Here is a 26071-nt window from a genome sequence, read left to right as displayed (position 1 = left end):
AGATTTTTAGCTTAATTTTCATAGTCAGATGAGTTGCACTCGTTTTTTTGCATTTCCTCTCAGCTCTGTAATTTTTTAATATTACACGATAAATTAGAAGCCATACCTTAGTAATGATGTAGATTTGCCTGCAGTTCTCGAACATAAGTAACTTCTGTGTTCTCATAAACAGTGAAATTGTGTAATTCTGCAATGAGAGCCCTGTCTCTGCTCTCTCAGTAATCCCTTTAGCTCCAGTATTATGTATCCAACATGTCCCTTAAGTGAAACCATCATTTATCTTGATACATTTTATTATTAAATTGGGCCCTTGTGCTTTACAGTGCATAAAACACTACTTTTCTGTTAATGGGAGATGTGCACGACCTGAGAGCCAGCTCAGATACGTCAGTCTCTTGTCAGTGACAGTAGATAGGAGTAAGATGTCCCTCCTTGTAGGCTATGTCCTTCCAGAGTTAATCTCTGTATTGATGTGACTGTCTTGCCAGGTTGGATGTTCTCTGGACTGAAAGGAGTGCTCTCCAGACCACATCCTCTTCTGGAGGCGTTTGTTAGGAGGTTGTAGGTCAACCAGACACTGTCTTTGGCAGCGTTGTCTTTTCATTTGTGCCACGGTGCAGCATCCTTTCCGTTGCATTAGAGGTGCTGTGAAGACTGTATAGCTTTAAAAGAAGCTTGTAAAAGTGTTGTGTGGTGGCTGGGGTTTTTTAAGCTCTAGGGTCCTATGTCTAAGAGTACAGTTCCCCCAGTACAGCTGAAGAGGTGGTATGCAATGGTGCAGAAGCAGGAATACCCTGAGCTGGTATTGCTGCAGGCGGCCATGTGTCATTGCAGTGTGGTTTGACATTTTTCTTTGTACTCACTCTGATAACATTAATGCTAAATAAAACCTAGAATCTAAATGTCTCTAAATCCACACAGGAATGGGTTTTATCATTCAGACTGACTTGTCTAAGTCAGTGTCTACTACTCAGTGAGGTATGGTGTCCAGGTGAGCTGAGTTTGCCAGACCTGGCCCCTAGTTTGTGAATGTCTGTCTACATCAGGTGCTGAGAGGATCATGGCACAGAGCAGTGCAGGATTGTGAGGTAGATGTAGACTGGCATCTTTTGTGAAGAAAACTAAGGTTCCAAAGGCTTAATGCCAACAGGACCTTAATGGCAGAAACAGAAGCAATGTTTGGGGTGGATATTTGAAGCTGGAGTGAAAAGCTACATTTCCTTCATAATTTTGAGAATCAGTTTTAGAATGATTGATAGTCTGGTCTTAAGCATGTTTACTTCTAAGACACTTTTGGCAAAAGTGGTACAAATTGGAGAAGCTGCAGCCATCCTCCTCCAGCCGTGCTCTTAGATCCCTTCCCTTGCGTTGGTTCTAGCGCTCAGCTGGTCTTTTACTGAGCCAGTTCCAGGTGCCAAAGCAGGTTAAACCTCATTCTACACTCCAAAAAAAAGTAGTTTCCAGCCAGCTTGGCTCCTGAAATGAGACAAAACTGCATTTGATATCAGGAAGTATTTTTCCTGTTACATCCCAGCAAATGCTGCTTCTGTGCAGAGTATTCGGTGATTTGCACAGAGTTTACCTGCACAGTAAGCTTTCAACCTCTAATAGGCCATACTTGGGATTAATGATGCGGTGTTTCTCTGGCATCCTTTTCCCTTAAAGAGCAGAAGACGTTACGGCTGTATTTTAGCTTTGTGAAAGTAGTATTTGATGATTCGGAGAAGAAACACCCAACACAGATTTGAAGCTATCATAATTGTCTCTGGGCTTTATTGAAGGCGGAGTGAACACAAGGAGATTCATAAATTTATCGTTGTCTATGTCCAGGCTAGGACCATCTACTTAATATTGATTTTCTGAAGCTAAGGAGATATATGATCTAAATGTAAAATATCCTTGCATTTAGTATTCCATTTTATGTATTTTTCATGTGGTCTTTTTTTACAGACTTTTCGGTGGCAAGCCTAGTAAACAAGTTCCCATCACAACAGCTGAAAATATGAAAAATTCGGTAGTCATCTCCAATCCTCATGCTACTATGAACCAGCAGGGTAATCTGGATTCACCATCTGGCAGTGGTATGCTGAGCAGCGGGGGCAGCAGTCCCCTTTATAGTAAAAACACAGATATGAACCAATCTCCGCTAGCTTCTAGTCCCAGTTCTGCACATTCAGCTCCTTCCAACAGCTTAACGTGGGGTACCAACGCAAGTAGCTCTTCTGCTGTTAGCAAGGATGGCATTGGATACCAGTCCGTCAGCAGTCTCCACACCAGCTGTGAATCCATTGATATCTCTCTGAGCAGTGGAGGTGGGCTGAGCCATAACTCTTCCAGTGGCTTGATTCCAGCTTCTAAAGATGATTCTCTGACTCCCTTTGTCCGAACCAACAGTGTTAAGACGACATTGTCTGAAAGGTTAGTAGGTTTTCCTCTCATTTCCATACTTTCGTGTGTATCTCAAATGTGAATGAAGTCCTGGCAGCAGTAGCCAGCACTGCAGATACAAATCAAGTTGTGCTTCTTGCAAGATAACACTGAATGGTGTTACTAGAACATACAAAGAAGCTATTCCAGGCAAGGAGCCCAGTTCAGAGCAAGAGGATGGGTTCAGGTGGGGTTTTTAATTTGCTAAGGTAGCCAATGTGACAACTTTTCTTGCTGCCGTATTATACGTGATATTTGAATTTTGCATCATATATTATCCTTCCAAAGATCTCCTGTTAGTTGATCTGATAGTGATGTTGAAAAAACCCTCCTTCATTTTTATCATTTTGATTTGAGAAGCCAACTGTTTCTTGTTAAACTTCTCATTTATAACATTTGACAGCTTTTAAACTGGAGGTCATGCTGAAAAGAGACGTCCTTGTCTCCCTAGTCACTTGATCCCTCCTCGGCCTCTCCCTGCTTCCCTGTCCATCTCCAGTTGCTCCCTACAGTGTTTCAGTACAGGCATTCGTGTGAATGCTCAATGAACCCATCTGGGAGATGGATCCAACTGAAAAACAATCGCCTGAATTGTATTTCAGCCTGAGCAGTTCCCTAGCTCCTTCCACGATGAGATTCATCGCTATCTGTGTGGACACGGAGCGGGAGCTGGGAACAGCCTGGCCGAGGAGGAGGGAACAGGACTGCTTTTTCAGCATCAGCTGTGCCAGAGGCACATTGAGCGAACATCAATGTGGGATAAACCAAACAGTGCCTTGCAGTGCCTGCTCTCGGAGGGACCTTGTGTGGGAGGCAGTAGCAGCAAGCACTGGAAATCAGCTGTATCCTGGTGTGTAATTATGTAGCCAGGTAGCAAAATTTTTGTAGTTGCATCTCAATGGAGAAAATTACCACTGAATATAATGTTCTGACAGTTTGAGTTCCTGTTTGTGTTTTATTATAACTCCTTTCTGTTCTCTCCTCTTTTCATTCTAATATTCCTTCTCTTGTTTTCTGTCTTGTTGGACTGGTTCTTCTAGCCCTCTTTCTTCCCCTGCTGCTAGCCCCAAATTCTGCCGAAATACTTTGCCCAGGAGACAGGACAGGTAATGCTGTCTCGGGACAGGAGTACACACAAGGCTGTAGGTTTTGTTGCCCATCTCGGTGAAGCAAATTGTTTTGTGACAGACTGTGCTCCGTTGAGTCCTCTGCTGTGTTCATCGTCCGGATGTGAACTGACACAAAGACATGCCAGTGAGAGTCCCCTCAAACACCCCATCTGTCTACCTAAATCAATCTGGGGAATGGCCTACGGCAGAGTTGACGTCGTTTTGGTGCTCCTCTTGTTACTGGGAACATCTTTTGGTTTGTGGGGGTAGTTTTTTTTTCCCCTCTCGTTTCTTTGCCAAAGGCAATTTGAAAATCTTACCATTTTTTTTCTACCAGTCTAAACTCTCACTAGCATTTCAGCATTACTCTGGCACGCTGCTTTGCCCACTGCCTTTCAGGCCTGTCCTTTTTGTCGTGAAGTCCCCATGTCATTCAGTGTTGTCAGTCTTTTCTCGCAGTTTGGCTCATGAGTGTTTTGCAGGGACTTGGGTACATCCATCCTCGTCAAGAGGGATGCTAAAGTTAGGAAAAGGTGACCCGAATCAAAACATTCTAGCTCACTTTTGCTCACTGCTGTAATTTTAATCGCTCCCGTACTGTAATTTAGCTATAGGGATTGTCATTAAATTAATTCATTTAAGCATGTGGGTATTTTCTTTAAGAACAAATTAACTGACTCTGCTCAGTTAAAACTTCATCAGTTGTAAAAACATAAATATTTGGGTTTTGGACAACTAATAGATTCGTTTTACTTCGGTAATGGAATTTAAGCTAAGATTTGAAAATTTAAACAGTCTAGGCTCAGTACTTTTACTGCTATACATTGCAGCTGTGTAACAGTAATTAGCTGCATTCCCTGAATGGTGTCTGCTGAAAGAAATGGTGGGAAGGTGGCTTGGACTTGAAGATTCTCATCAGTTTTCACAAATAGTCTTCCTCACGCCTGCTGAAAAGCATATTTTTAAGCATCCATTTGATGTTTAAAGAGACATTTTTTTTCATTGTGGGTAGGTGAAAAAGCAGAATTTTGTTGTGACCAGATAAGATTCGTTGGCATGGTACCAGCTGCATGTTTGTGCAAATCCACACCTGGGTTAGGAGGCTTTTGCATGTTTCTGTAGGAAGGCCCCAGCACCTTTTCCTCTGGAAAGGTGATGCTGATGTTTGTATGTCCTTCGTCCTGATCTTATTCCTTCCCTTTTGTTCTTCTCTGAAGTTCTTTTCTTTTAACTTTTCTGCAGCGACCCACATCTTGATAGGAACACTTTGCCTAAGAAGGGACTCAGGTATTGGTGTTTCCACACGGTTAACAGCTTTTGTTGTGGCTTTGGAGTTTGCTTGGTGTTGCTGTTGTGGCTGGTGGTGATGGTCGCAGTTTGCAAGAGGTGGCAACAATATTCTTTCTTTCTTTCTTTCTATCTTTATTTCTTTAATCCTCAAAGAAGGCCATTGACCACTGTGCTTTTTTTTCATCCAGTGGCTTCTCCGCTTGAGCAAGAACTGTGGCTTTTGCTGGCTGAATTGCTGAAAAGCATCTCATAAACCATCACTGGGCTTGACTTGAAAACAATAATTTTGCAGCTTCTATGGCTGTTATATGGAATGACTTGGGATAATTTTCATCCCAGGAACCTTGGTGTTCATATACAAATAGAAAAGATTTTTCAGTATCATGCCAAATCTTTTAGAATGAGATTGGACATATTAACCTAAGAAAATATTTGCTTTAGAATACATAAATATATAGGGCTCTTAGACATAGCTCCTACTCTTCTAGAAAAGAGCAAAAAAAATCTCCAAACAAACTTTTGGCAATTGTCTTCTCATACATTTTGTGTATCTGTAACGTCATGATTTTTATAACATAAAAAACAGCACCGAGAAATATTTTTCCATTGATACAGGCAGTTCTGGCAAGATAAACAACATTAGGTGTATTAATTAAATGCTTTAAGTGTTACAGAATTTACAGACAATATCTTAGACAATTTAGTTGCTGTTCTTCACAGCAGCTTTGTCCATGAAAGTGAGTGCTAAAAGCCTTTCTTAAAATGGCATTTGGTTTAAAATGTTTCTGTTGTTCTCAAGTATGACTCTAAAGATTTTCTTTTAAGACCGAAACATTTGAGTACTGAAGAGGTAGGTATTATGCCGCAAAAAAAAAATAAATCATTAGCATGTTAAAGTAAAACGATTGTTTGAAGCCCCTTTCTTAATGAAGTAATTTACGTGCAAAGTCCAAGAGATGCCGGTAGTCAGGGGCTGTTGCTTAAGTGTTGAGACGTAAGCAGAAGGAATGTATTTTTTTGAAAGTAGTTGGATTTTTGCAACGTTAATTACTACAGTGTTCACATTGATTTAAATTAGTCTTATTAAGTGATATCTTACTGTAGGGAATTTAGTTGGAGGGAATCTAATTAATTAAATAGATAATATCGACTAATAATAGGCTCCAAGTGTTTAGTTTTTGGAAGGAGAGCTAGTAAGTCGTAAATATTTCTCAAAAGCAGATGGCATAGCATAAGACAGACACTGAATCCATCAGCAGGCCAGTGTTTCTGTGATACTCTCTCTCTTAATACCTGTACCCTATCACGTAGTTCGCAGAACACCTGTGGTAACGTACCTATTTTTCGGGCATATACAGAAGCAGATTTAAACCTTTGCTTAAGCTGAAGCCAGCGGGTGTTTTGCTGTTGATGTTGGCATAGACAGCGTTTCCACTATTTTCTCTGACTTCAGAAAAGGCTAAACCTAGTCTCTTTGTGGTGATTTAATGCTATTAGTTTTGAACTAAATGGGCTACACCTCCACAGACCTTGATGTTTATGTCTCTGGAATATGAATTGTTGGGTCAGAACTTGTTAAAAAATCTGGTAATGGCTTTGTTGACTTGAATTTGGTTGTAATGTGACAAAAAGCCAGCTAAGCTTAGCGATGCACCAAAATATTAAAATAGTGACAGAATTTTGGCATCACCTAAGGAAAGGAAGTGATTTAAGTGTTATGGTTTTATTTTTCAAGCATGCATATGTAACACACACTAAATTTTATTCTACAGTACACAACTTTTACCTGTAGCTTTTTGTTTACTACTATTTTGGTTATTACTGAAGCCATAGGAAAGGAGGTTTAGGGGTTTTTTTACCCAAACAGAGGTGGAATGAATTAGGAACAGCTTGGAACAGCTCTTTAATTCAGAAATGTGTTGGGTTTATCATTTTAATCCTTAAATTTCATATCAGAGTCCTTCCGTCTTTCTTTCCCTCCCTCCCCAAGTCTTGTGGCATTTCATGGTTGCGTTTGTTTTGTTTTGTTTTGTTTTGTTTTAATTTTAAGTAAATATCAAAGTTCATTTTGGAAAAACTGTTTGGTTTTGCAGGTACACTCCATCCTCTCAGCTCCGTAATCAAGAAGATGCAAAAGAATGGCTGCGGTCCCATTCAGCAGGAGGGCTTCAGGATACCGCTGGCAATTCTCCGTTTTCATCTGGATCCAGCATAACATCGCCCTCTGGAACTAGATTTAACTTCTCACAGCTCGGTGAATAATTATCTGTTTGCATAATGATAGCAATACATTGCGTGTCTTGAAAATGGCATATTACACAATCTAATTTTCTTTCGGCAGCTCCGAGTCCCAGGTTCAACCTCAGGAAGCACTTTCATTGAAATTAGTGTGACTAATTAGCATTATTATCTCGTATGCCCAAAGGTGGCATACTTGCAGTAACTCTTAGTAAATACTTCTCTGGAAGTAATCAGATGCCTTGATATAAATCGTGAGCTATTTCTTAGTATCACTTATCAGTGTGTTTAAATTACTTTAAAATCCAAGCATGTTACTTACTCTATGTGCCAGTCTCATCAGTCAGTGGTTGTTGGAAAACTGCACAAAGCTCAATCAATTTTAAGTCAGAAAAAAATTCCTTCACTTAGTTACATTGATAAAAGTAAACGGTTTTTAAATGAAGGAAGCCATAAAAGTTGATTGACAGGATCTATAAAGCTAGCTTTGCAGCTTTTAGCTGATGATATCAGCAGTTGTAATAAACTATTTTTAAAAGTGCTAGCAGTGCTCATCTCTGGTGTGAAGCTTAAATATTACGTAGTTGCCTGTGCAATTTGTTTAGGTATGTAAATCCTAACAGTACAGATATTGTCTTTAAGTTAAGTGACAGTTTTTAAGTACTACGTTGGACAGATGTTTTGTGTTTCTTTTTGGTTTTCCAAGCCCCTCTGTCTTCCCTAGAATGATAAAGAAATAATATGCAAAATAGTTAAGCCTGTACTTCTGAATTTCTTGTGTTGTGTGAACTTACAGCAGCTGGCACAGTCACTTATTTCCAATGCAGTTTTGAGTTGCAGTGGTGAGATTTTAGAGCCTTTCTTTGAGTGCACTGAAAAGAAACGGGTTAAGTAAACACTTTAAAATAAACTGACACTTAAGAAAATTTCAGCTGAATATATACACGGTGTAATTACATTGCCAGCAGCTAACAAATTATCATGAAAGTTCATGCAAGTACCTTAATGCTCAAAAAAAAAAGTAGCCATAGGCACAGAAAGTTAACTCTTTCTGGAGAATGTTGAAGATTATTTACACTAATAAGCTCAAAAACTATTTGGTCACAAGCAATTCTCAAAAAAAAAAAGAAGGTATTTTTCTGTGTTCTTAAGAAAAGAGCTTGGAGATATGGGAGTCAAGAGAGGTCACTGCGTTTAATTCAATAGCAAATGTTGGTATGAAAGTTGAGCGCCTTTAAACTGGATTATTCTATCTTCGGCAATATTCTGTAGCAGTTGATGGTGTGTATAGAAACGGGCAAGGACAGTGCACTAAGAGGAACCTGCCAGCTAAACAGCAATTTTGTTGTTCTCTTTTTTTTTTTTTTTTTTTCCCCCACAAATCAACTAGTTCTTAGTAAACGGCAGGTTTAATTTTAGCACAGAAGTTATTTTAAAAAATGTGAAGCTGGAGTACATGTTTTGTACTCTGGGAGAATATTGGCTTTTGAGGCAAAACTGATATAATTCTTAGGACATTTTAATATTATATATTTTATAATTCTTGTGGAAAGAATTCTGAAATATACAACTGTTAGGAAACGAAAGCTCTTAAAATTTGTGACTTAATTGCGTAGAAAAATGTCATTTTCTGAGAAATTGAAGGCTTTGGAGAAGGTGGTTCTCTATATGGGCAAAATACTAGTTTAAATTCCTTCATGCATTCTAGTTTTTTTTGAGGAAGGACTGTTTCAAATTAAATGAGGGTTAATTAGTTCATGCCTACAAGGTGTTAGCGAGTTGACTGAGCTTGTGTGTAGAAGCACAGACGTATCACCCAGTGTTTAAAATGACCTTATTTACTTGAGTTTTCTTGTTCAATAGCTTGATTTGCCTGCCTTTTATTTGAGTTTGTCGAATTTAGAAAAATAGTTAAGCCTGGATAGGGTGACATCAAAATTTTGCGTCTTAAAGAGGGAAAAAAAAAAAGTTTTTTCATAGTTGCACAAAAATTAGGTATGAAAATTGGTGGTCACACAAATAAATTGGTGTTTATTCTTCATTTTATAGCAAGCCCAACCACTGCAGCCCAGATGAGCCTGTCAAATCCAACCATGCTGCGGACCCACAGCCTTTCCAACGCAGATGGTCCTTATGACCCCTATAGTGATACGCGCTTCAGGAACAGCTCGATGTCCTTGGATGAGAAAAGCAGAACCATGAGCCGGTCTGGCTCTTTCCGTGATGGCTTCGAAGAAGGTCAGTAAAGTATGTGATGGTGCTGCAAATGATCAGAAGATGGCATTCTCACATAAACAAAGTATAAATGTGCTTTTCAGTTCAGCATAAGAGTCATTTCAGAGCACAGTTCTCTCTGTGCGGAGCTCTCAGTGTTAGATGAAACTTTAGTCCTTGTCATCGTTGTTCTAATGATCTTCATTCCATGATCCTTCCGACCGGACATAGGAAAGCACGTAACTGTTGTATCTAGACCACCACTGTTCGAGAAATTGTTTAAAAAAACCCTGTCCTTCATTTTTAGTGATCTCAGAATGACTCTAGTTCATGCTTGGAGTTAACGTATTAAAGTGTTTCCTGGAGTAGGATTGTTCTCCGGAACCTCAGCCTCCACGCTTCTGTTTGTAGTATAAATAATTGATATCAGCCAGTTTCTATCTCAGTTAATTTTTCCAGTATTTAATCTGTATTCAAATTGTCTTTACTGTTTATTTCTGCTAAATATCCTGGGTTGATATCACACAGCTTCTGCAGAAGGGACCTGAGTGGTTCTTCAGAACATCTAGGCTCTTTTTAATTCCTCATTGTCTTTTCAAATATGTAATCATACCTGATAAAAGAAGCCCATTTAAATGTAAGAAGAGGCAAGTAATTTACCTAGAAATAAATACTTAGTTTGGTTTTTACTGATCAAGTGACCTTATGGTCTTTATGAGCACACATTAAAACCCTCAAGTGTTGCACTTTGAGAAGTCAAGCATGGAGCGAGCTCTGGGAGTGGTTCATAGGAATGTCATAGGAAGCTCTTTCAGCATTAGCTCACTGAGTCTTGAATCTCCTCTTGGCAAATGTTGGGAGCTTGGTTGGCTACGAAGTCCTTTTATCACTGTAGGTCGCACAAGCCTTTTCTGGCTGGCTTCCTCTACTGCTGAAGACCTGCAATTACTCAGCAGTGTTAATACCAGTGCCCTGTTGTTGCTGCTCCCCTAGAGCCAGGCATGCATGGGAGCCACACTTAAGTGCTTCTAGGGGCCTTTGAAAGCCAGAAGGTGCCTTCCTGGAGATACTGGTTATCCCATCAGTTTTCTGCCATTGGGACAGGTAGAAAATGCATATTGGATATGGCTCTGGAAAGATTCTGGGCTAATTCATTATTGAATTTTACCACTTTAACTCCAGTACTTTTAATTGTATTTTAGAGGCCTGTGGCTGAGGATCTTCATTAGGGGTTGAAAATTATTAGAATAATGCTCTAGGGCTGAAAACTGTGTCATTGCAGAAATCAACCTTTGTTTGTGCCATGCTCTCAGAAAGCTAGATGATCATAAACAGTCGAAGATTGCCAGATAGTTAGTTGAATTCCATTCTGTGATGAGCAGTCCTGCTCTTACTAAGGAGTTCCTTAATGTGATCTGTGAAGGAATTTAAATCGCTGCATCTGTGTTACACTTAGATGACTTACTGAAAGAGCTACTACAGCAAAACTTACTCAAGTTTTATTGAAGACATCCTCAAAAAAATAGTAACCTTAGTCTTTTAAGTGTGCCTAAGATTGCAGCAGATCCATTTTGGCATGTTGGAGGTTGAACTGTCTCTTATAATTCCAAAATTCTTGTCCAGGAGAAAGGCTAGTTTGGCAGAATATTTAATAAGTACTACGTGTTTGAGGACAAACCATTTAAAAAAAAAGAAAAGGAAACAGGAAGGGTTAGGTGAAATGTTTTACAAGGTGCTTTTCATTCATTTTTAAAAAGGTAATAAAAATGAAGTCCAAGAACACTCTACCAAGTTATGGACTTGAAAGCAGTGGAGAAAGATCACTTTTGTGTACGCAGAAGGAATTTGACCCTACAGTGGGTATGCTGAATAAGTTCCTTTCAGATTTTCCTACGTTTTTGGCACCTGAAAGGATAATAATATTTTACCAGCTAGGATGAATGTTCAGGTGCAGTCTCTGTATTTTTGTCTTCAGGTTAAAGGTCTTCTGTCACTTCTCTGGCCGTACGGAAGGCAGATATAGCCTGCTTAGTAGCTCTTGCTTCTTTCTCAGGGAATTAAAAGTTGAAAGTGAGCAAGTGGTTCTGAATATGACATATATGTTGCCCTGCGCTTTCAAACCTGTGGATCTAATTCACCTTCACCTTGAGAAAACAGATCAAAAAGTATTGTAGAAATTAAATTTGAGCTTAATGAACAAATTGACTTTATACAATCAGCCAGTGTCAATGAAGCATAAATCCAGGTCTTCACTAAAGCTTACCAACCTTCATCTTAATTATCTATTAGCACTTAAGATTACAAGACATTTGTTTCTTATCAGCTTCAGCAGAGCCAGGATTTATTCTTAAAAGCCTTTTTTTCTTTTGTCTCTACAGTATGAAGCACAGTCATGTTCTGTCACAGCACGGCGTGTAGGTCAAAATGTCAGCCAGTACATAGCTCTTGACAAGAAGGGTTTCAGGACTGGGGAGATGCTGGCAGGAACTGCCTCCAAACTATCCAGAACTTCAGGGGAAAAAAAAACAGCCTAAAACTTAAATGGTCTCCTGGCTGTCCAGTTTCCCCCCTTGCTTGGCCATCCGTCTTTTCCAGGAGCTCTGCTGCCACTGGCTCCATCCTCCATCCTGATACTTCAGCCTCCTAGAGAGAAGAATTAAATCCGGTGTCACTGGGATATAAATTTTTATTCCTTTTCGTGCTACTGACTGCAGTACCTGTTGTTCTTTCTACTCTTTGGAGAGTTGATCACAGCTAGGCAGGTTTTTTTCCAACATTAAAAATGATACATGCTTGCCTATGTATTTATAGTGCTTTAAAATAATAGTGCCAAAACAATTTTGGTTTGTAGCCTGCGTGCAGATGCATGTTAACTGCAAAAAAACAGGAATCACATCAAGAGCATAACTGCCTTCAGGCTCCTAATTAAATAGCCTTAAAGTAGCCATCTGCAGATACTTTAAAAAGAAATTGCACAAAAATTTTAACTCCTTAGTTATCCTTCAAACTAAAAATCTCAAATTATATACACATTCAAATGATGCAGTGGTGATGTTTTGAGGGCAGGAGTATGATTCCCAGAGTTATATGTTCTTTCCCTTTTTTTATTTTGAGTCTTCTTTTCCCCTCCTTTGAAGTCCCAATGTGATCTTTAGAATTCCAGTTGATGGCTAGCTCGAAAACATGTGTACCCCAGTCTATTGTAAGGAGATCTGTTTCTTCTCTGGCCAGTTGATATGATTGCTTTTTTGAATACATAAAGTCACAGAATGATTAGGATTGGAAGGGACCTTCAAAAGTCATCTGCCTAGTCCAACCCCTCTGCAAGGAGCAGGGACATCTCCAACCAGATCAGGTTGCTCAGAGCCCCGTCCAGCCTGGCCTTGAATGTTTCCAGGGATGGGGCATCCACCACCTCTCTGGGCAACCTGTGCCAGTGTTCTACCACTCTCAGCATAAAAAAAAATTTCCTTATATCCAGTCTGAATCTACCTCCCTCTATTTTAAAACCATTACCCCTTGTCCTATCACAACAGGCCCTTCTGAACAGTCTCTCCCTATTTTTCCTGTAGCCCCCTTTAGGTACTGGAAGGCCACTATAAGGTCTCCCCAGAGCCTCCTCTTCTGCAGGCTGAACAGCCCCAGCTCTCTCAGCCTGTCCTCACAGGAGAGGTGCTCCAGCCCTCTGATCATCTTCATGGCCTCCTCTGGGTAAAACTGCACAACAGAAGAATATAGAGAGGCAAACCAGAAAATAATATTAGATTCTCTGTATGAGTCCATTGGTGGCCTTGTGCCATATTGCCTGCACTTTGGGCTTTCCATCTTGAAAGCAGCGGTCCTAAGGGTGAAATGCAGGTAAAGGAAAAGTGAGAAGGAGATCTTAAGTGCATAGCATTTGTGATTTGAAGAGAGTTCAAATAGATGAGGAATCTCCAGCTTAGAAAAATGATGACTGAAGGGAGGTGATAATAGATAATTCAGTGCATTATAACAAAGTTGGTTGTCCATGACTTCTCAGATCACGGGGATGTAAAGACACTCAGGGAACTTACTGACTGGTTCAGCAGCAGGTCTAAAACAACTGCAGAGAGTTTTTGTTACAGACAAAATGTGTGAGTGGATTCAGAAGCAGTTAAGCAAGTTAATGGTAGAGAGGTCACAGTGACTATGAAAAGATAATGGTCTGACTGCAGTTTCCATCTCAGGAATTTCCATCTCTGCTGATTCCCAGAAGATGCAAAGGTGTACCTGGGGAAAAATCACCGGGTATCTGCCTCCTCCTTGCATTCTTTTCCCTAAACATGCGCTGCGGTTGCAGCCAGAGATGGAGCACACGATTAGACAGCCCCCGGGTCTGACTCACGCTAGTTATTTTTATGTTCTTAATGCAGCCCAGTCCTTAACATCTAACTGTAAAGATCATTTTAATTGAAAATATGATTAACCAGAAGAAGCAAATGGGTGTGAGGTTTTTTTACTTTCTTGTGGGTTTTAAAAATTGTCTTAAATTCCTCCAGAAGCCAACTTAGACTTTGTTTACTTCTCTTTCCAGCCTTGCCTTAGGATATAATATCAATGGGAAAGCAAGAGCTCATTTATTATGAATGTAGGAGAATTGCAGTAGGTAATTAGAGAAAAACGGCAACTTTTCTAAACTTTTTTTTTTGGCTGGAGGATTTAGATGAAAGAAACAGTTATTTAACATGATTTTACATGGTTTGTATGAAGTTACCTGAAGTTTGAATAAAAGTTTCAGTTAAATTGTATTTTGTTTCTAAAAATAAAAGAATGGTAATTTTACATATTTCAGTAGCAGAAAGAATAGCTTCAGGTAGTTTTTTTAATAGCATAATAAAAAATAAAATGATGTTATATGTAAATCCTAACACCAAGGTGATGGTAACAACCTTGAGAATCTATGTGTGTCTTTTACTGAATGCATATTTAAATGCAAAAACTGCTTGAGATGGATTCTTTTCCAGAAAAGGTTTTCTAGCCATGTTTTCACTCTGGTAATTTTTCTATAAGAGAACAAACTTCGCCTTGTTAAAGAAATGCGGCTGCTTTAAAGAGAGACAAAAAAAACCTCTGCAGGGATAGGGAACGTTGAGCTCATCGATGCCTGTGATACAGTTCCCTTGTAGTCAGCAGAAGGAAGATACACCTGCGTTCAGAGGACAATTCAGAGCCCCAGAATTAAACAGAGGTTTCTGCCCTGAGTGCTCCACGTCTCCTGGAGCATCTGGCTACATGCTGGAGCTGGGTATTGTAGCCTTCTCTGAGCATCTCCGTCTTGGTCTACTGCTTAAAGAAGACAACCCACTCCCTCAGTCTCATCAAAACTGTAGTACTTGTCTTTACCTTAGTCATGTCTTCTGCATTTCAGTTAATTTGTTGGGTTTTTTAATCTTGAGTAAGTCCTTTTGCAAGAGTCTTTAAGATAAGCTGTTCAGAGAAATATTTATTTCTGAACAAATCTTCATCACAACTTTTCTTTTTAATCTTCTTGACCACACCTCATTTTCCCAAAAAAAACAAGTATTATTAAATTGTTAAAACAACTTTACCAAATCAAAGTTTATGGATTGATTACCTGGCCACTTATTCTTCGAACTGTATGTTATTGGTCCAGTAATATAATTAAGTTTATGATGGATGATGAAATTTGTCGAAGTATTTCTTCAGTAGGCTGGTCGTTGGCACTGGATGATCTATGATGATTCCACTGCGTGGTTGCTGAGTTTATATTAATTGTGTTTATTTTTTTTCCTTTAGTGCATGGTTCTTCTCTCTCCTTGGTATCCAGTACGTCGTCCATTTATTCAACAGTGAGTATAATGAAATGAACAATTTGAGTTTACTAATCAAAATTATTGAATTGACTGGTCTTACTGTGCTAATTATTTTTCCATTCAAGGAGAAGGAAAAAATAGCACGTCTCATTTGTGTTCTGAATGCTAGGTACGAAAGAAATGTTTATGTTAGTAAAGGTGTCTGTGAATATGTAGCCATATCCTCATTAAACACTGACGTTAATGGCCTAAAAGCAGCAATTTAGTTTTTGAGTCAGTATTTTACAACTACGCTGAATAAGTTTTGCTACAAGGGACCTCAGTAGATCTGAGAAGATTTGAACTTCATTACCTCAAGCACCCCAAAATTTGCTGAATAAAGTCATTCCGGCCTTTTATTAATGATTTGCTACTGAAGAAGTTTGAATAATTTTTTTAATGCACAGGCTTTAATAAAGAACTCATTTGTTCACTGTGCCAGTAGTATTTTTTTCCAAAAGTATGTATTCATTTAAGGTTCTCTCATCCTAAAATAAGGCTTACTGGAGTTGAAAATACAGGGTTTTTTTAAATGCACGTTGCATTTGCTTATTTTCTCCTAATACTCTTGCGAAGGATTTTTCATTTAAACATATCATATGAAAGATCTTGTAAGTTAGGGCCGTACCTGTGCTGTAGCAGGGAGGTGAGGCTGCGACACGCAGACCCTGGCTTGCCTAGCTTTTCTCTGGCTAGCTGGGGTGTCAGCTGCAGCGACCCAGGGGCAGAGCAGGTTCCAGCCCACACAAGACTGTACAGAAGCATTTGGCACTGGTGCTTGGTTAATTCCCAGTGGCTCCACTGCTGTTAATATCCAAGCTAGCCAGAGGAAGGGTGCCCCGTGTATTCCTGGCGTGCTATGATCACAGTTTTGGGAGTTTCTTAAAGCACAACTGTCTTTAAAAACAGTGGATAATAATTACTTCTGAATCACAGAATCTCTAAGGTTGGAAAAGATCTCTAAGATCATCAAGTCCAGCCATCAACCTAACACCACCATGTCCACTAAACCATGTCCTGAAGTGCCGCATCTGCATGTTTTTTGAACATCTCCAGGGTTGGTGACTCCACCACTTCCTTGGGCAGCCTGTTCCAGTGCCTGACCACTCTTTCAGTAAAGAAATTTTTCTTAATATTCAATCTAAACGTCCCCTGTCACAACTTGAGGCCGTTTCCTCTCATCCTAATGAAATACAAATACGTATTAATTGAACAGGATCTTTAATTTAAAATTCTTATGTATGTATGATGCATCTTCATGCTTACCCCACATCCCCAGCTGAAATAAGCATATGTGATCCAAGAAGTGGAAGAACTTGCTCTTGGAAGTTCATATATATATATATATATATATATATATATATATATGATCTGTATACACAGTATAACTGTATATATCACAGTATAACTGTTTGTGAAGCCAGTCAAGCCAGCATGGTGTTATTTACTGTAATTTCATGTACATGTTTCACTGTTAGGAAGCTACCTATGTAACATGGCCTTAAGAATGAATTGAAAATATCGCCTTTCCTAATTTATCTTGCCTCAAGCAAGGTCCTTACAAAGCCAAAACAGATTGGAAGGATGGAGAACAGGCTTTTTCCTCTGGGCTGATGTTTAGAACCATAAGAGCAACAGAGAGCACTCAGCAGCTGTTGTCTAAGCGTCTGGTTTATGTGCTTGCTGCCCAAGCACGAGCGGTTCTTAATGGTGTGGTTTGATGGCTATAATTTTTATGGTGGCTGATAGTGGACGTTTACATTAAGGACAGTGGAGCATGTAACTTCCTACCATAAACTTCTCTTTAGCTGATAACTTTGGTTAGAAACAAGCCATAGGAGCCACAATTTTATCATGCCGACCACGACGGATGGTCACTACATCCGCTTTGCATCCTCAGATAACTAGTTGTGTGTCCTCAGTTTTCCATCACCACAATGCCTTTTTTTTATCACATCACTTTGGAATGCGAAAACATGATCTCCATCCCATGGAGAACTGAGTATGGGAGGAAGGGAATTGCCGAGGATCAACCATGTTTTGTGACAGCTCTGGCTCTTCAGAGCCTCATGAAGACCCTTATGTGAGGAGCAAGGACTTCACCCTTCCATGGTTCAGACTCGGAGGTGCACTGTGTGGCAGGCTGGGAAGTGGAGCCCAAATTCCTTTCTGCAGGAAGAAGTACAATACAAATAGTCAGTTTTCTTTTCCCTGAAGAGTAAATAAATTGGGAGATTATCTTAGATTGAATATGTGTGTGGGAATCCAAAATAGGGAAGTCACATTAGAGTTTTTGAAACGCAAAAAAAAAAAAAAAAATTGAGAAATTTGTTGGGCTGGTTATGTTGTAGTATTCTAATTTATTTTCCTCTCTTTTTATGTTATAGCCCGAAGAGAAGTGCCAGTCAGAGGTAAGAGCACATTGTGTTTGACAGGCATAAATGTTCTGTCAAGACACTGCATTTCGTGAATTGCTGGTTTATTTCTTCATATTGTGGTGCAGTAAAATGCTCTCTTAAAATACATAGATCCGCAAACTACGAAGAGAGTTGGATGCATCCCAAGAAAAAGTGTCAGCTCTGACAACTCAGTTGACTGCCAATGTGAGTACAACTCTGAGAACAAACACTAACAGGGAATGCATTTGATGGACTGGTTACCACCCCAATTTTTTTAAGTGACAAAAAGATTTCATGTCTATAACATTAGGTTCACATTACCTGTGTGTTTGAAAAAATAACTGCGTGCATGTAAGACCTTTCCAAAAATAACATCCTCTGTCCTACTGAATTGTCTTATGCCTTTCTTTAAATACTGAATTATATTAATTTAGCTTTATATATGTAAACTGTCTTCAGATCTTGAGAAAATCATGGAAGATGGGGTCTTTTTTTAGAAATAGTATCTTGCTTTGACATTTGGGTGGAATGAGAAACAGACAAAGGTTATAATTGGTAGAAATAAAAATTGGTAGAAATGTGTATTGAAGTGCATTATATTTTGCTATTGTATAAAGATGTGGGCTAATGGCATGATAGGTAACAGTGGCAGAAGGGGCTTTGAGACCTGATTTAAAGTTATGCCTAAAGAGTGGATGTACCTGATTTTTAACCAGTGTAGACAATACTGCCGCTTGTTTCCTCTGAGGAATTTGATGAATAAGTAACGTAAGACACTTGGGAAAAAAAAAAGATTTGGAAGCCAGGATGTGTTGGGGCAACACTGTGTATGACCCTGCGCAAGTTTATTTGTGTCTTCTGGGCTGTAGTCACAGATAGCAGAAATCTGCAAAACAGAAGCTTGCTAGAAAAAATAAGCAATTCTAGAGTAAATAAGCTACAGATGAATAGTCGTCAGATGGGATCATACCGACATCCTAGTTTGTGGGAATGAATAAACATCAGAACACATGCTACTGAAGAGGACATTCCTGTCCATCAGCTCTCCGAATAGGTGGAATACGAAAATTGGCACAGTGAAGGACAGCCTTCATCTGAGCAGTAACACCTGTCCCAAGAAGGATTCAGGGGAAAATCTACTATGGTGTTCACTGCAGGCATCACAGTGCTTCATCCAGCTTGCAAAATGGAAAAGGAAAACCAAGAACACAGTTAACAGAGAAGTCAAATAAAAGGGCTTTGATTGCGTGTAGCCACTTGGTAACTTTCCCAAGAGGAAAAGAAAAAAAATTTTTAAATCTTAAAAAATTAAATCTTATGTTTGCCTTTCAAATACAACAAGAACTGGATACATGAGTTGCTTTTCATCCAGAGGCTTCTTTTACATTTGAGAAAGCAGGACCAAATTCTCTTGCATACATTTTTTAATCATGTTGTTAAATAGTCGAGCTTGTGTCCTTCAAACAAAGAACTTGTCAGCTGTGCGACTCATCTAGCTCTGCCTTAGTTTTGTTGCATTCTTCTTCATATGGTGTTTGGATTCAGTAGGCTGTTGCCCAACACAGGAGTTAGTAGCGCTGCTACTCTGTGCCTGCCTCAGCTGCCGTTCATTTCCCCAAGAACTCATGCGTGGTTACTACCCACTATCTGTGCGGTGAATAATTTTTAGCATAGGCTACTGCTGTATGTTTTTGTTTGGGGGTCATTTGGGTTCTGGGGTTTTGCTTTGTTTTGTTTTCCCCCAAAAAAGTTAGCATCATTTATTATTTTGATCATATTCTATTTTTATTTTGTTCACTTTGCTAAAATGTTGAGGTTTGTAATTCATGCAATTTAAACTTGAACTTGGACCTCTCCCTTATTTGTCCGTAAATCAGCTACAGTCTGCTGCAGAGGTGTTGCTGTAACTGTCCTAGTAATATATTTCAGTCTCTAGCCCCCTCTTTTTAAGAAAACATGTTCTTTTTCCCTGTGAAAGGCCAGATCTGTTCCCAAAAACATTAATAAATGCTTTTTGTTAAGACACTGCTTTATGGACATTTCCTTTACATAAGATTTTTTTAAAAATGCTTTTAACTTAGACAATTTGAATTAATCCCTTGATTTAATTTTTTTTTTTCCCTGAATTTCCCTGTATACACAGTGCAGCTGTTGATGCTCTTCTCAGGATATGGGGCAAGAATTTTGAAAAGGTTTTGCTCCAACTAGGAAGTGGAGATAACGATTTTCCATAGCTGACTGAGCAATTTCCAGATAGGAATTATTTCAATTGAGGTGTTTGATCTGGTTTTGAAAGAGCAACTTTATCTGAAGGTTAAGGTCAAAGCATCAGGGGTTTGTATCCCGTTATTAATCCATGCAGTCCTGCTTGCCCGGTTACTTTTTGCTTTTGCAAAGTATTGCTGAGGATTCCTGAATATCAGTTTTGTTGTTCCCTGTCCATCCTCCCGAACAGAAGCTTTGCAGTCTGTGTTTTTAAAATAAATATTTAGGTTTTCAAACATGTGTAGCATGAGGGTTTAAATTACTTCTTGCTATTTTCTCACAGTCTCAGCTCTGCTTATTTTCATAGGGGCTGATGGGAATGAGAGATGCACATCCCCGTGTTATTGTACTGCTCGTGTTTGTTTTCATTGCGAATGTGAGAACAGTTATTGAGGATAAGTCAGCTGTGTGCTGCTGCTGAACAAGCCTGGAGTAGCTCTGTGAAAGGTTTTGCTATTCTGTATGTATTTAGGTGAGAGAACGTCCTTTTCTGCTTGGAAGGATTTTGCACAGTTTTACTTGTCATTTTGTGTATAGAATTTTTTTTAGCAGAGAAATAAAACATTATTTGCTGTGGCTAGTGTAGATGATTGTGGCTAATGAGAGAAATATGTTGAACTCTGCATGTGTTCAGTTCGATAGGCAGCTGCATATAGATGTGTATATTTAGATGTACGTGTATATCTAGAAAACAACTCCTTATCATGGCCCTAGAAACATAGTGCCCTTTTATCGAGTTCCTTTCCATCGTCTCAATCTACTTTTCCTTCCTTTTTTTTCTCAATCATTTTCAGTTCTTAGCTGATGTCCTTCATGTAATCAGCACTGGGTTCTCAGTGCTTCCTGGGAAAAGAAGGAAGGGTAATTGGCCAGGCACCAGGAAGTTCTGGAGGATATTTAGCGCATGGACCTTGGTTGCTCAAATATTGGAGAAGTCTTTGAGTTAGATGAGGCTGATGAAGCATCTGGCAGCCTAGGTACAGTGCAGCGGCAGTCCTGCCTCCATCCTTATCCATCTTTGCAGAGAAGGCATCTCTAGACTGAACTGACTGACTTCGCTTTCTGATTTCCACCGTTGGGTAGCACAGTGAGAGTCTCCACCTCTGTGACTTCCAGTGACTTTTTGCCTTAAATATTGACAAGGAAAATAGCAATCTAGCTGGAGGGAAGTTTCTGCCTGGCTTTTTTAATATCTGAAAACTTGCTTTGTATTTTATTTTCTGGTTTCTAGTTTATTTTACTTTTTAGGATATCCTCCTAAAACTTAGAAGTGACGTTTCAGGGTTTTTGAATATTCTCTGGGAAAAGATTTGAAACTTTTTGTGAAAAGCTCTGTGGCAGAAGTTACCTTAACTGTGTGAGGATAGCTGAAGACTATCATTAAGTAACCTTATACATGCTAATAGTGCCCCACATGAAAAATCAAAGATAAAGTTTGGTGTCAAAAATCAACAGCAGGAGGTGTTTAGAGATACGCATGGATTTGTCTGGTTTTGCTTCGTTTGAGATGCAGCTCTTCAAAGGACCTTAACTCCTAGGGACCCAGAAGGCGGTTTTGTTCTCAGATGCTGTTAGAGTATGTTTGAGAAACTGTCCTGGCCGTTGAAATCACGGTATCGAAGAAGTGGCCATGAGGAGCCACCTTGAGGAGATCTCTTACTGATGTGCCAGGTCACAGCGTTACTCCTGCGTCTGTGTTTTTTGAAGCATTTGGTTGCAGCTGCTGCCGAGCAGGGCATGGTTTATAGCCTAAACCAGCATCGTTTCATAGTGTGCTGCCAGCAGTAGTTGTACATGAAAGGGCTGTCGTTTTCTAAAATTTTGAAATTGGTCTGTTACTTTTGCCATTTCTAATTTTCCACAATTAAATTGTTCCCAGTAATTTGTTTGCAGACATATTCACCATGCATGCTCTACTCATTTGACCTTTTCTAATCAGCGTTATTTTCTCTGTATCATTTACACAACAAACAAGGTAATGCAGGAGGTCGTCCATTTAAATACTTGCAGAAACATTCTTGTTTTGTGGGGGGAGGAAACCTACTTCTGTATGGTTTAATTTTCAGGCTCATCTGGTGGCAGCATTCGAACAGAGCCTGGGCAACATGACCATCAGACTGCAGAGCCTGACAATGACAGCGGAACAAAAGGCAAGCTTAAAAAGTATTTGGGGAAATCTTAACTTCTGTTTCCAGCAGTGTTGCTCATGCTCCTTCTGTAGTTGTGAGGGGAAAAAAGAAATCACATACTCTTGTTTGCCTTAGTTTCCTCAATTGAAGTAAAATGTAATAATACTTACTAATTTTCCTCCTTGGGATGTTGTGACAACTGGTCACGTTGTTCCTATAAAATGTTGCTTTTGGACACGAGTCTTCGTATTTTTGTAATAAAATCCACACATGTGCACGTTCGAGAGAAGCAGCAAGAACAATCATTGCAAGACAGGCAACATTGGGGTTTTGGACAGTGTACTTGAATATAAATTATTTCTCTATTTCAAAGCATGTACTTTTTTTTTTTTTTCTGTATCGTTATAACAGCTGTTTTGCAGCCTACTGAGGGTGTGCTTCCCCAGTTATACTAGATCTCACTTTCATCTCTGTGCAGATGTGTGTTCCTTAAAGTCTCTATCAAATACCAATGCTCAGATTGAAATGTGGCTTCTTTGGAGCAGTTAGATGCCATTTGCATTTTCCAACATGTCATCCTTTTTTTTTTTCATTCAAGGACTCAGAACTGAACGAGTTAAGGAAGACGATTGAACTACTGAAGAAGCAAAATGCTGCTGCCCAGGCTGCCATCAATGGAGTCATCAACACACCTGAGCTCAACTGCAAAGGTGAGAAGGAAGCACCATGTAGAGCAACTGTGCAGTGCTCAGGAGACTTTAATCCTCTTGGTGATATCTGATGTAACCGTCAGAGAACAGCTTTGTCTCATGACCATGCTCCAGCTGCTTGTATGGGGATTTGAAATGGGTATCTGTGTAAATAGTGTGATAAATTCTACAGAAGTAAATGGATGTGTTGGACACGTGAGAAGGTGTTTTAAAAAGCTTTTCCACCTTCAGTGTGAGCTCACTGAATTTACTATAAGCATTTAGTAATCCACTCATCTACACACTGATATGAGGCAGCAGGAAGCAAAGATCCCAGTTTGAGAGCTGTCAGGCACTTGGCTTTTTTTTTTTTTTAGTGTTTTCAGTAATTTCCCATATAAAGTCTGAATGCAGTCCTGTCTTAATTCACTTCTCTTCCTTATCCTATTAATTTACACTTACATCAAATTTATTACATAATTTTGACACCGCCTCCGTTCATATTCAGGACCTGGAGCTGCTCAGCCCGCGGACCTGCGGATCCGAAGGCAGCACTCTTCGGATAGCGTCTCCAGTATCAACAGCGCTACCAGCCACTCCAGTGTGGGAAGCAACATCGAGAGTGATTCAAAGAAAAAGAAGAGGAAGAACTGGGTGAGTGTATTTTAACAGGTTGCGTGAGATTTATATAAAATTGTCGGGACATGCACGGTGAAATCCAGCTGCTCAGCTCCTCCTTCCTCCCCTCCTGCAACAGGTCAGCACAAGGACTATGCACTGTGTAAATCCTGTGTAAACTTTCTCTTGAAGGCTTAATTGAGTTGTAAGTGATGTATATGCTTGAGTTGACTCTGCCTAGGATTGAATTTTAGCTTAACAGCCAAAAGGCCAGTCTTAAATTAGAAATAGCTGTCAAAGATCAATTCTGGCTAAAAGTAATGTGATGTCCAGCCCCTTAGGGAAAACTCGACGACTGTCATTTAAAGTAAAACAAATCCACAATGAAAGATCATTCTTACTTTTTTTTTCTCTTTTGGCTTGTAGGGCTTTCTTTTATGTGAACGTGTTAAACACTTTGAGAACTCTGTTTTGAACATTACTGTGGAGTTCTACAACAAAAATACCAATCTTTAAAAATTTATTGTGATGGACGTTTATTTTGCAAGATCTTGCAATACTTACCTTTCATTTCCCATTTTTCCTTCTTTGCTCATCATGTACTGTGTACAAGGTACCCTGTACTGGAGGAAAGGTACATTATATTAAGCTCCATTTTGAATTAGACCATAACTACCTTAGTGACCTAGTCTGATTGTAGTTTGGACTGAAGTCCCTAGATCCTTTATTGTAGCCATTAAAGCAATCCACCCCTTCCTTCCCACTGATTTTAAATCTCCCTGGACCTTTTGGGTGTACAGATAAATCTGTATTGCTGCAAGATGTGGTTTGAGCTGGTGAAAGCTTGATTTGTATTTGCACAATATCCTCTCAGAAATGTTTATGAAACTCCTGAACTGTGAGAAACAGCTTCCTGAACAGGTTCTTGGCTTTTATTTCTCTCTTATCCCACTGGTTTCATTTTGATATCTTGCCAGCTGCTTCATAACAGCAGTATTTCCACTCTGCCCCTTAAATAATTGGTTGAATGGAAACAATGTCATCTCCAAATCCTTCTTGTGCTGAATTACAGAATAGTTATAGATGAAGTAAATTGCTGTAACTTTAAAATTGCTAGTGACTTAATTTGTGACACAAACCTTTTGTAATCATTAAGCCTTAGTTAAGATAAGCACTTCTTAAATTTGTTTTAGCTTCTATTCCTTGTTATTGTAACCTAGTAGATTGTATCCTACATCAGCTTACACTTTTCATTCATCACATGACTATTTTTAAAGAAGGTTAAGGACATATCTCCTTATTTTAAAGATAAATAAGGTTTTCATGAAGTAGATGAAACAGGACAGTATTTTTATGTTAAAAATTAGTACATCATTGCTGTAAAATGAAGACTCAGAAAATACAGATATCAAGTCTGATTCACACACGTTTATTCCACAAATACTGAGGAAGTTCTCACCAAGATCTTTGAGTTTATATATAGAAACAACGCAGCTGTCCGTTCAGGGCTGAAACACCAGATTTTCAACATTTCTCACTGTAGGAGTCTTTGTCTAGTTTAAAAATAACTTTTAGCTCATATTAAGCCAGTCCGTTGACAACATGTAATTTGCGATAGTGTTAAACGGCGTTCACAGAGTATCCTTAGTTGGAGGGGACCCGTGGGGATCAAGTCCAAACTCTGAGTCCACACAGAGCAACCCAAAAGTTACACCATGTATCTAAAACACTTCTTGAACGCTAACTGTTGAACTGTAACTTTGGGATAACATCAGTTTAGTCACATGAATATTCATTCTTTCTGCTGTTTGGAAAATGGCAGTCACGTTACAAAAGGTTATTTGAGTTGGAGGTACGTACAGAAGATTCAGTCTTTTCACCTGGTGAAATACCTGTTCCTGCAATGGAAAAACACTCGGCTGGTAGCCAAAACATTCTGTCTGAGCCGAGGAGAAAATATAATTTAAGTAGTTAAGAGATCTGGGTCTGGTGTCTCCCAAAAATGTTATGTGAAAATGACCCTGTCTTGTTTGAAACACCTGGTTTTGGAAAAGACAGGGTTCCAGTTTTAAATAACTGTTGGTTTTTGTTGATTATTGGTCGTGTTTGTCTTAGAAATCCAAAGCTTTCCTTATCACTGGCTTTATCTGTTAAAACATGTCTTTTTTCCTTCCCCCACTTCCTTTTGCTTGCGCTTCTTCCGGCAGGTCAATGAGGTAAGGAAGACCTACTTTCAACTACGAGATACAAAGCTAACCCATCCATGTACATGACTAACCATTTCAGCATCATTAACCTTGTCTGAGCCATGTCACGTTACAGCTGCAAGTTGCTACAACATCGCTGTAAGGCTTGTTGCACTGAATAGAATTTGCTATGAAATAGTTATCCTAAAAATAGGAGGCATTGATATCCAGTCCTATTGACCTTATTAATCTCATAAAATAGTTAAGGAAAAAAGCTTTTTTATTCTTTTTTATCTGTGTTTAAAATATATGTGAGTATGGCTGTATTGTTTGGAGTGTTTGCATGTTAGAGTTTTTACTCAGTGGCATTTTTTGCCTGGTTTCATCCTTAATGACATGCCTCCTGTTGTGATCTTGTTTTTTCAGTTACGCAGCTCCTTCAAGCAAGCTTTTGGTAAAAAGAAATCTCCCAAGTCAGCATCTTCTCATTCAGATATTGAGGAGATGACTGATTCTTCGTTACCTTCTTCACCAAAGCTACCACACCATAACTCTACTGTTTCAACACCATTGCTGAGAGCTTCCCATTCCAATTCTCTGTAAGTAATTTTTTTAGTTTTTAAATAGAAAATGGCATGCAAGGCGTCTTGCTGTATTGGTAGATGAGAAGAGA

General features: G+C 39.2%; 1 protein-coding gene across 6 annotated transcripts in view; it reads left to right on the top strand.

Moving 5' to 3' along the window:
• The window catches only part of NAV2 (neuron navigator 2), a 220714-nt gene that overhangs the window by 174187 nt on the left and 20456 nt on the right, over positions 1-26071 (top strand). For 3 of the 6 annotated variants that reach the window (XM_086748544.1, XM_086748542.1, XM_086748539.1), the window contains 12 exons: positions 1951-2418; positions 3468-3533; positions 4779-4823; positions 6920-7080; positions 9114-9302; positions 15057-15109; positions 17500-17523; positions 17641-17715; positions 21843-21926; positions 22504-22615; positions 23103-23248; positions 25825-25997. In XM_086748544.1, the coding sequence (XP_086604670.1) occupies positions 1951-2418; positions 3468-3533; positions 4779-4823; positions 6920-7080; positions 9114-9302; positions 15057-15109; positions 17500-17523; positions 17641-17715; positions 21843-21926; positions 22504-22615; positions 23103-23248; positions 25825-25997 (1596 nt within the window). Of the gene's footprint in view, positions 1-1950; positions 2419-3467; positions 3534-4778; positions 4824-6919; positions 7081-9113; positions 9303-15056; positions 15110-17499; positions 17524-17640; positions 17716-21842; positions 21927-22503; positions 22616-23102; positions 23255-24295; positions 24301-25824; positions 25998-26071 lie in introns of all 6 variants that reach the window. The other 3 variants (XM_086748543.1, XM_086748540.1, XM_086748545.1) reach the window with 3 other exon arrangements.

Source organism: Chlamydotis macqueenii, chromosome 5, assembly GCF_036417535.1.
Source record: "Chlamydotis macqueenii isolate bChlMac1 chromosome 5, bChlMac1.mat, whole genome shotgun sequence".
In the NCBI taxonomy this organism is placed as follows: Eukaryota; Metazoa; Chordata; class Aves; order Otidiformes; family Otididae; genus Chlamydotis; species Chlamydotis macqueenii.
This window is presented reverse-complemented; position numbering and strand designations above follow the sequence as displayed.